We start from the raw sequence: 11644 nt of genomic DNA, 5'->3' as shown, positions 1-11644 counted from the left end.
CACTACGGAAGTAGGACTGCCCAACCTTCCTTCTGAGGAGTGGCTGGTGGGTTTGAACCGCCAGCCTTCTGGTGAGCAGTCAAGTGCCTTAGGCACTATGCTACCAGCGCTCCCATAAAATGGGTCCAACAACAGTTTTTTCATAGGAAAATTAGCTGAGATTATACAGACACACCATGTGACACATAACAGACACTTAGGTAAGAGCACATCCCTTTCTCCCCTGACGTTCGTCTTCTTTTCATGCTTGCAAATGCAAGCTCACAACTCACTCCACCTTCATTGAAAATCAGGGCCCCAAAATAGCTCCGCAGGTAGAACAGAAAGTAGTTATAGGAAAATGGACACTATTGCTGCCATTCTCTTTGACTGGCATTGTACTAAATCCTTAAATAGGGAGGAGTTAGTTTCAGCCCCTAAAACTGGCGTTTCCATGCTAGCACAACAAGCCTCCAGGTGCACAAGTTTAGATTGCAAAGCTATACTGATCCCTCAGCCCCTTTCAAGACCAATATAATAAGAAAACTTACCCAATGCTCTGACAACTCGCATCAGAACCTCTCCGACTTTCATTCTGGTCTCTGGCGTGTACTTATCTTTACTGCTGTCATACTGAGCCAAAAGGCCAAGCAAGATTTTCTCAGGGTATGCATCTGATAGGAGGGCAACCCCTGGGGTGAAAACAAAAAGAAAGGATTTATTACTGCTTAGGATTGAAAGGCAGATAAACCCAGACAGTCTGTGATGGGTGAACACAGACACAGAAAAATCCACCTCTATAACTCTACCACCACGGGCTGCCCTTTATTCAGAGAGACAACAGAGTGAGTGGAAAGAACACAGGTCTGGAAGTTCAGAGTCCTAGATCCATCTAGTCTCAGCCCACTATGATCTCCAAAGTCACTTCTAGCATTGACATTCTACGATTTCTGGATTATGGACTATTAGAGCAAAAGCTAGACGATTACATATCATGATAGGGATTCATACAACAGTGAGAACAAAATGGATTGAATGCCATCTAGGAATGTTCATGACTCTGAGATTCTAGGTTCTGTGACTGGTATCATCCCTGCCAACATATCAACCTGAAGCACAGCACAGAGCTATTCTCTGCCTATGCTGCAGTTCTCCATTCCAGTGTAATTTCTGTCCATAAAACTGTTGATGATGAGAGCAATTTCCACAAGGAAATATTTTCAGTGTTCCAAGCATGATCAGTATGAGGCCTAAGCTTAGGGTGGCATTTGCTAGTCAACAGAAAAGGGAGGATCCTGATCTTGGGTCCCCCTTCCTAGGACTTGCTAGTCCTTCTTCCACCTGCGTCACTGCCTCCTAAATACAGACTCTGCAACACCATCATCATTATCTGATCCCAGACCTAGGCAAACTTCCTAAGGTGGTGGTGGAGGGAAAGGTATAACCCTAAGACAGTACAAGGATGAAGTGCCTGACCTTAAAACTATATAAATCCTATTACTTGGTGGTGATGGTAGGGGAATTATATATAGAATGGCAAGAAAGAAAGAAAGGAAAGGAAAAGGAAACTAAGGAAGGATTCAAGCTACATCCAGGATAAGGCTGCTTCTCCCCACCTCTACCTCAACCACCCTGGTCCATAACCTCTAGCTGGACTTTTTTCAGGTTAGAAAGTATAATAAATGCTTATGAAATCCATCATCATTTTTCATCTGGATTTATCATTCTCCTGTTTAAACCGACAATCTTACCCAACAAGGCCTGCATTATATTTTCTACTTCGTAGGTTGTGACTTAGGTGTCACCTGGACTCCATTCTCTCTTCATTCAGCTCTTCACCACATCTGTAAGCCATAAAGGTGGTACACCTGACACTACTGTCACCTGTCTTCCCAATCTCGTTTCTGCCCTCCTCCCTCACCTCTTCTTTGCTTCCAAAAAGCAAAGAAGTTTCTGCACGTGCTCCTAAATCATGAATCCCTGGTCCTTTATGTGGTCCCCAATTTGATACAAGCAGAAGCTCTGCCCTTATGGGAGTTTCAGGCTGTAGCAAAGCCTGAATTTGACAGCTTCCCTGTGGGCAAAACGAGACATGAGAGTTGCACGTTTGCTAAATTATGCAAAAAAGATGGAGAAGTTCTTGAAGTTCCATGGGGGAGTTGCACAGGAAAAAAGTCTGTGTCTTAAGAAAAGGGTAAATGAGTTGTTTACTAAGACAGAGAAAGAAAATAGCTTCCAAGTTCTAAAAGATTCCCAAAGGAAAAGTGAACTGGAAGGTGGTAACTATAATTCTGGCAGATGCTTCATCACTGATACATTATAAGGTCTGTTACACATTAAAGATCTGTAGCTATCATAAGTACTTTTTCATCTTCTGTTCTTAACTCAGAAATCTGGTGTATTTTTCCTTTTAGGAATATGGTTAGCTGTGATTTTTTATAATGGGAATCAGTGGGAAAATGGGATTTGCTTTATGCAACTTTGATCCGTATCTAGATTTTCTGAAACTATTACTAAAGTCCCTCCTACCATTATTTATGCCTATTTTTCTCATCAGTCTTTAGCAGAGAGCAGTTATTATATCTGTGTACGTATTATTCTGGTATACGTACTTCAAAGCTAAATTAGCTCTTGATTTCTTCTCAGTAGTGAACAGTCATTGTGGCTGCAATCTAGCATCTACTCTCACCTTTTGGTAACAATACCCTGGTGTTTCTTTCGGAAAAACTCCCTCCCAACTCTCAGTCTATGTGGTTTGAGTGGAGCTAACAACAACTTTCTCTCCCTCCAGGGTGAACACATATCTCAGGCTGGACAATTAAAATAGCTCCTTTCATCTGGATTTATTATTCTCCTGTTTAAACTGACAATCTTACACAACAAGGCCAGCCACTCCTTGGAAGGAAGGTTGAGCAATCCTACTTCTGTAGTGATAGTGCCTCGGAAACCCAAGGAGGGGTCGCTATGAGTCGAGACCAACTCGAGGGCAAATAACAACAACAACAGACCTCACTGCACTGCATCTCTACCCATGAGAATTTTTAGGTATATCAGTCAGTACCCTTTTATGTTGATGCCATTTGCTTTTACTTTTTTTTTCCCCTTCACCAAAGGAATCCTAACACATTCTTTTTCAGATTAAAAACCAAAACAAAACAAAATAAAAAAAACAGGAACAATCCAGATTTTTTTTTTGCTTTTCCCATAGTGTCAAATTCTTAACTCTACCAAGGAACTTTTAAGTTCCTCCAACCTTCTATAAGGGAGCTCTGGTGGCATAGGTCCTAATGCACTTGACCGCTAACCAGAAGGCTGGCGGTTCAAACCCACCAGCCACTTCTCGGAAGGAAAGTTTGGCAATATACTTTCATAGTGATACCACCTTGGAAACCCAAGGAGGAGTCGCTATGAGTCAGATCCGACTCAACGGCAGTGAGTTTGAGTTTGAACCTTCTATAAAAAGGTTGCCAATAGCAAAGGACAGTTTCGTTGCTTTCCACAGTCCCAGGTAGACTGGCTATGGCTTATCTTCCTGCTGGTCTGCGCCACAGAGTACTGACAAAAGGTCCCTGATTTTTCTATTTTACCTTCTAAGATACAGTTGGCAACTATGAATTAACAAATCCCTAGAGAAGAAGGGCAGTGCCCCCTTACTCATCAAGCAGTGAAGAGAATCATATGTGATATTTAAGACTGCACAACAATTAAAGAGATGAGATTTTGTGTGGTTGTTTTTGTTTCTGATTTGAGAAGTCTTCAGAACTTTGACATGAGGAAATGTGGCCATAACTTCATATAACCCTGGCTCTGCACACTTGGTCATTCCATTGTAATTAGAAAATGGGGTAAGTTCTGGGCCAGAACAGGCTTTAAGGAAACATGACACATCAATCCCTTTGTTGATAACCAAATGATTGTATGAGAGATACCAACTTCTGCTCTCACCACAGGAAATGACTGTGCATTTCAGGATGTGGTGTAACAGATATTTAGAAAGTAAAGGTGAACTCAAAACTGGCAAAAGTTCATAAAAGCATTCTGACCTGTGCTTTAGGGCAAAGTATAGGAAGCAGAGAAATTAACCCAACTGAAAAATACAAGAAATACTTCACATACCAAAACAGAACCAGTCAATTTTGTGAAATAAACTTCTTCCTCCCAAAGACTTAAGTTACGAAGCCAGAAATATATTCTGATCCAAATCAGTGTTGACTTCAAAATGACCCATCAGCATGTAGCTCAGTGATTTTGTAGACTTTCGGCAGCAAAAAGTTAGATGTAGTCTTGCCCTGGTGGTGCAATGGTTAAGCACTTAACTGCTAATCAAAAGTTGGTGGTTCAAATTCACCCCAACACTCTGTGGGCGAAAGACCTGACAATCTGTTCCCATAAAGATCACAGCCTAGAAAACCTTACAGAGCAATTCTACGCTGTCACATTGGGTTGCTGTGAGTCAAAATCAACCTGACAGCATCAAACAACAGTACCGCTTTAGACAGTGTTCTTCATCGTAAGAAAGAAATTCAGATTCTAAATGACTTTTCTGACTGGTCCTATTTTAGGAACTTGCTAAACTATCACCACTACATAACTAATTGCCTCAATTCCCCTAGGCAGATAAACACCTCCAAAATACCCACACCAACCTAGAAAATCATCTACTCACTTAATTTCTCAGGTATGTCTGCCAACAAAATTATGAAAAACACAAATGATCACATATTTGGGTAGAGGGTTTCTTTTTGAGGGTGATGAAAATGTAAAATTGATTGTGGTGATGGTTGTACGAATATCTGGATATACTAAACACCACTGAATTGTATACTTTAAATAGGTGAATTGTATGGTATGCAAATTATATTTCAATAAAGCTGTTATTAAAAAAAAAAACATAACAGAAGCTTTCATATCTACCCTTTTAGGATTTGAGAATATAAGAGAAAGGAAAAAAATAATGTAAAAACAATACATCTTAAATGTAAAAAGAAAGTCACTAGCCAAGAGCAAATTATCAGCTTCAGCTTCCTTCTGGATTCAAATCTGTTTTGGTTGCCCCTAAAGAGTGAGCACAGAAAGAGGGATAAAATGATTTATTTATTTGAATGAGGAAATAAAATGTTTCACATTTTACAGAATTTGTTGTGCATTTTTAAGAATATGTGTGTTACATTTAAAAATCTAAATTCCATAATAAGTCAGAAATTCTCCTTCTAGGAATTTCTCCTAACAGATATTCTCAAACAGTAGAAATTTACTTATGTATTAAATCATCACTGTAGTATTGTTTATATAAGAAAAACTAGAGGACTTCCGGTAAGATGGTAGAATATGCAGACAAACTACACAAACCCTCTTCCATAAAGAAAAGAGAACCCAACTGACACAAATACAGGAGACAATCCTGGAGCCCTGAGCTTTGACAGGAAGGACACAGAAGGGAATTAAACATCAACTTGTAAAAGAACATGAATGAAAACAATGAGTAAGGTGACAAACGGAGGTGCAGACTGTCAGCTGTCATGACAGCACAGATAGCCTTTATATTTCCAAGTGGTGTCAGGACCTGAAAATTAACCTAAAAATTGGCCCTGCTCACCAAGTGCTGCATGGACAACTGCACAGGTGGCTGACGACTGAAAAGGGAAACGGCAAAGAAGGAGACAAAATGAGCTGTGTGCTTTCAGCTGTCTGAAGGGTGCAGCCATTTTGAATGTTTACAAGCGGCAGCCATTTTGGATATTTAAAGTGACAACATTCTCGTTCAGATTCCAGGGACCTAAGAATAAGTTCCACTTGCCAAAGACAGCATGGACATACAGGAGCCTGATGACTGGAAAGGAGACAGGAGGTGAGTACATAAGTGCTGCCAACTAGTAAAGAGAATGGCACAGTACCCTGCTTACTCAGAAACATCAAAACAAAACAAAGAAAATAAAAATTTTAGGCAAATCACTCCAACATACAATCACCAATTAAATATAAACACAAAAATGTCACAATATATTGGAGACAACAGACCATTACAGTCCACACAAAGAAGATAAAGCAGGAGAAACAAGGGGCCAGGATATAGACCCAGAATGTATCCCTGAGGAAGAAACAGCATTGGAACTCCCTGATAAGGATTCAAAAAAGATTATATTTAAGTATCTTCAATGGATTGAGAGACAGATCAATGAAAACAATAACAAAATTGAGGAAAACACAGAGAAAACCCTGTTTTGGAAGACAATACAAGAATGAAATAAAAAAATAAATGAAAAATTAGAAGTGACACAAAATCTACAGGTAGAAAATCCAGAAGATTAATACTGAATTATCAGAATAGGTAACACATTGAATGGGCAAAGGAGCAAAACTGAATCAATGGAGAACTGAATCAATGGAAAACACAATGAGTGAGATTGAAGACAAATACCTGAATACTTCTTTGGAAAGCAATCAATCAGAAAAAAGATCAAAACAGAATGAGGAAAACCTGAGGTTCATGTGAGATACCATCAAAAGGAATAAATTAATGTGTAATTGGAATTCCAGACAGGAAGAGACAAATAAAACCACAGAGAAACTGTCAAAGATTTGCTGGAAGAAATTTCCCAGATATGATTAAAGACGAGAATATGTCCATTCAAGAAGTCCAATGAACCCCAAACAACACAGACCCAAAAGGAAATCACCAAGACATAGCATCATCAAACTCACCAAAACCAAAGACAAAGAAAGAATCCTAAAAGCAGTACAGGAAAAACAAAACGTTGCGTATAAAGGGCATGACATTTCCACATAAGCAGAAATTAAAGGAATTTGTTAAAACCAGACCAACCTTACAAGAGATGCTAAAGGGAGGCCTTTGGACAGAGAACCAACAACAGCAAACAACAATCGACCATTAATACACATGATGACATAACCCAGAAACCAACCCAGTTATGGAAGTATCCAAAGTAAATAAGCCTACAAGAACCAGAGACTTCAACTGCCAAATGAGGACAACTACAAACCACAAAGAGGGAAAATACTGTGTAGCTACTGAACTTCTAAATGGTGAGGAAGTTAAGAAAGTTGCAAGATAGAATGAAATGTTCTAAACCTGGGAAGAAAATTATAAATCACAGGATAACCCCAAAGAAAAATAATAAATCTTCACATAAAAATAAAAAAGAAGACTAGCACAAATATTTAGCATACTAAAACAAGAGCAATGAAGGAAGCGATCACATGATTCATAAACAAAACAAGCTCAGCACAGAAAATTATATGGAACAAAGAAACCAGGAACACCATGAAAAAGCACATAACAAAATGACAGCAACAAATTCATACCTGCCGATAATTACACTGAATGTCAATGGATAAAATGCATCACTAAAGAGATGGAGAGCAGTAGAGTGTATAAGAAAACAAAACCCATCAATATGCTGTCTACAAGAGACACCTTAGAGACAAAGACACAAATAGACTAAAACTCAAAGGTTGGAAAAAAATATATAAAGAAAATGGCAACCATAAAAGAGCAGAAGTGGAAATATTAATTTCTGATCAAATTGACTTTAAGACAAAAACTACCATAAGAGACAAGGAAAGACATTATACAATGATTAAAGGACAGATTGAGTAAGAGAACATTGTTGTTGTTGTTGTTGTTGTTGTTATGTGCCGTCGAGTCGGCCCCGACTCATAGCGACCCCTTCTTGGGTTTCTGAGGCAGTATCACTACGGAAGTAGGATTGCCCAACCTTCCTTCCGAGGAGTAGCTGGTGGGTTTGAACCGCCAGCCTTCTGGTTAGCAGTCAAGTGCTTTAGCCACTATGCTACCAGAGCTCCTAAGAGAACATAGCTATAATAAATATTTATGCACCCAATGAAAGACCCCCAAAATATATAAATCTGACTTTAGCAGAACTGAAAAGACAAATAGATGACTCCACAGTTATAGTAAAACCAAGAAACCAAACTCACTGCTGTTGAGTCATTTCTGACTTACCGTGATCCTTCCTTGGGTTTCTGAGGCAGTATCTCTACAGAAGTAAATTACCCAATCTTCCTTCCGAGGAGTGGCTGGTGGATTTGAACCGCCAGCTTCACAGTCACAGTAGGAGACTTTAATACACCACTTTCAGTGAAAGACAGAACAATTGGAAAGAAACTCAACAGAGACGCAGAAGAATTAAACAATACAATCCACCAACTTGACCTTGTAGACACCTACAGAGCACTTCACCCAACAGCACAATATACGTTCTTTTCCAGTACACATGGAACAATGATCAGAGGCCAATTCATAGAAATAAATGCACGTATCAAAAAAGGAGGAGATAAAATCAACACCTTAACCCAACATCTCCAAAAATTAGAAAAAGAGTAGCAAAAAAAGCCTACAGTCACCAGAAGAAAAGAAATAATAAAAGATTTGAGCAGAAATCAATGAAACAGAAAATACACAATAGAAAAATCAACAAAGAAGATTAATAAAATTGACAAACCACTGGTATATTTAACAAATGAAAAGAAAGAGAGAACACAAATAACACAAATAAGAAACTAATTGGGTGATGTCACAACAGAACCAACAGAAATTCAAAGGATAATATCAGGATACTATGAAGAACCACACTCCAACAAATGTGAAAATCTAGAAGAAATGGACAGATTTCTAGAAACATACTACTTATCTAAACTAACACAGACTGAGGTGGAAAAGTTGAACAGACCCATAACAAAAGGAGAAATTGAACAGATCACAAAAAATTACCAACAACAACAATAAAAACAACCCTGGCCCAGATGGAGAATTCTACCAAATGTTCAGAGAACTGACACCAATCTTACTGAAAATATTCCAGAACACAGAGAAGGCTGGAATCCTCTCAAATTCATTTTGTGAAGCAAGCATAACCTTGATACTCAAACTAAGCAAAAACATCACTAAAAAGGAAAACTACTGACCAATATCCCTCATGAATACAGATACAAAAATCCTCAACAAAATACCAGCCAAGACTCAAACAACATATCAAAAAAATAATGCATTATGACCAAGAGGTGTTCATACCAGGTATGCAAGGATAATTCAACATCAGAAAAACAATCAACATCATCCATCACATAAATAAAACAAAGGAAAAGAACCACATGATCTTATCAATTGACATAGAAAAGGCATTTGATAAAATCCAACACCCACTCCTGATAAAAATTCTCAGCAAAACAGGAATAGAAGGAAAATTCCTCAACATAGTAAAGGACATACATACCAACAGCCAACATTATTCTCAACGGAGAGAGACTGAAACCATTCCCCTTGCGAACAGGAACCAGACAAGGATGCCCTCTATCACCACTTCTATTCAACATTGTATTAGAAATCCTAGCCAGGAAAATAAGGCAAGAAAGGGAAATCAAAGGCATCCAAAATGGTAAGGAAGAAGTCAAACTATCCTTATTTGCTGATGATATGATCCTATACCCAGAAAACCCAAGAGACTCAGTAAAAAAGCCTACTGGAACTAATTAAGAGATTTAGCATCGTGGCGGGATACAAGCTCAACATCCAAAAATCAGTTGGATTCCTCTACACCAGCAAAGAGACTGCTGTAAAAGAAATTAGGAAATCAATACTATTTACAATAGCTACCAAAAAAATAAAATACTTGGAAATAAATCTTACCAGGGACACAAAAGACCTGTACAAAGAAAACTATAAAAAACTATTTCAAGAAACCATAAGAGATCTATATAAGTGGAAGAACATACCATGCTCATGGATAGGAAGATTGAACATTGTAAAAATGTCAATACTACCCAAAGCAATCTATATATTCAATGCAGGTCCCACCAACTCTCTTTAAGGATATAGAAAAACCAATCACTAATTTTACATGGAAATGAAAGACACTTCGGGTAAGCAAAGCACTATTGAAGAAGAACAAAGCAGAGGGTCTCACCCTCCCAGATCTCAAAACCTACTGTACAGCCATACTAGTCGAAACAGCCTGGTATTGGTACAATAACAGATACATAGAACAGTGGAACAGAATTGAAAATCCAGAAATAGTCCATTAACCTATGGTCAGCTGATATTTTTTTCTTTTTTCTTTTTTATTGTGCTTTACATGCAAATTTACAGAGCAGAATTTGTTTTACATTCGACATTTCATGTACATTTGGTTTTACTCCCCAATTACCATCTGGTTTCCCCCAATACTATGGTCCTGAATCAGCAGATCCATTGGCTCTGTCCCACACTGTCTGGCTGTCTATGATAGATTGCTCTATGCCTGTCTTCTGTTGCTTTTGTAATGATTGCAAGTATTTTCTATCACTGGTATCTGTGCAAGATTAACCTCAGCTGAATCTATCTTTGGCCTAGAGTATAATCCTGTTCACTGACCCCCATCTGATCTTCTCAGTTGTCTATGTGTTTATCTGTAGCCTAGTGTTTGGTATTAATGGTAATGCAGTATCATGGATATACTGGTATTAGCCTCTGTTGTATATATCTACGTGCACAAATCAGTGTCCTCCTTTCCCCCAGTGTTATCATGCTGGTCACAGACTGTTTCCATACCATCCCTCCCCTTACCCAACTCAGCATATGGCCGCCAACTAGCCTGAAATTATCCCCTCCCTTTGATTCCCATCCCTGGTAACCTATAAAGTGAGTTCCCTTCCCTAAGCAAATCCTTCCTTGTCTTTTTACAGTAATGAGCTCATATATTTGTCCTTCTGCAACTGACTTATTTCATTCAGCATAATGTCCTCCAGGTTCATCTACATTGTGAGATGATTCGTGTATCCTTCATTGTTTTTTAATGTAGCATAGTATTCCATTATGGGTCAGCTGATTTTTGACAAAGGGCTGAAATCCATTAAATGGGGAAGAGTTGGTCTTTTTAACAAATGGTGCTGCCAAAACTGGATATCCACTTGAAGAAAAATTAAGGAAGATCCATACCTCACACCATACACAAAAACTAACTCCAGATGGGTCAAAGACTTAAATGTGAAACCTAAAACTACAAAGCTCCTCAAGGAAAAAACAGGGGCAAATTTAGGGGCCCTAATTTATGGCATAAATAGACTGACAAGAATAACCCCAAATGCACAAAGAGCAGAAGTCAAACTAGATGAATGGGATCTTCTGAAAATTAAATTTTTATGTGCTTCAAAAGACTTCTCCAAGAGACTGAGGAGAAAACCTACAGATTGGGAAAAAATATTCAGCAATGACATATCTGACAAGGGACTTATCTCTAAAATTTACAGAAAACTCCAATACCTCAACAACAAAAAGACAAATAATCCAATTAAAGAACGAGGGCAGAAGACATGAATAGACACTTGAACAAAGAGGATATTCAGGTGGCCAACAAACACATGAAGAAATGTTCACAATCATTAAGCATTAAAGAGATGCAAATCAAAAAACAACAAGGAGATACCATCTTGCTGCAGCACTAATAGCAATGTGCAACAAGACAGAAAATAACAAACGCTGACAAGGATATAGAGACACTGGAACTCTCATACACTGCTGGTGGGACTGTCAAATGATACAACCACTGTGGAAAGCAGTATGGTGATTCCTTAAAAAGTTGGAATTAGAAATACCATTTGACCCAGCAATCCCATTACTAGGCATACATCCTAAAGAAGTGAGAGCCAG

General features: G+C 38.5%; 1 protein-coding gene across 1 annotated transcript in view; it reads right to left on the bottom strand.

Moving 5' to 3' along the window:
* TANGO6 (transport and golgi organization 6 homolog) overlaps nt 1-11644 on the bottom strand; it is a 251235-nt gene that overhangs the window by 111029 nt on the left and 128562 nt on the right. Inside the window, exon 15 of the mRNA XM_042780884.1 lies at nt 531-671. Coding sequence (XP_042636818.1) covers nt 531-671 — 141 coding nt within the window. The remainder of the gene's footprint in view (nt 1-530; nt 672-11644) is intronic.

Source organism: Orycteropus afer, unplaced genomic scaffold (genome assembly GCF_000298275.1).
Source record: "Orycteropus afer afer isolate SDZICR_OR568_19922 unplaced genomic scaffold, OryAfe1.0 scaffold00067, whole genome shotgun sequence".
In the NCBI taxonomy this organism is placed as follows: Eukaryota; Metazoa; Chordata; class Mammalia; order Tubulidentata; family Orycteropodidae; genus Orycteropus; species Orycteropus afer.
This window is presented reverse-complemented; position numbering and strand designations above follow the sequence as displayed.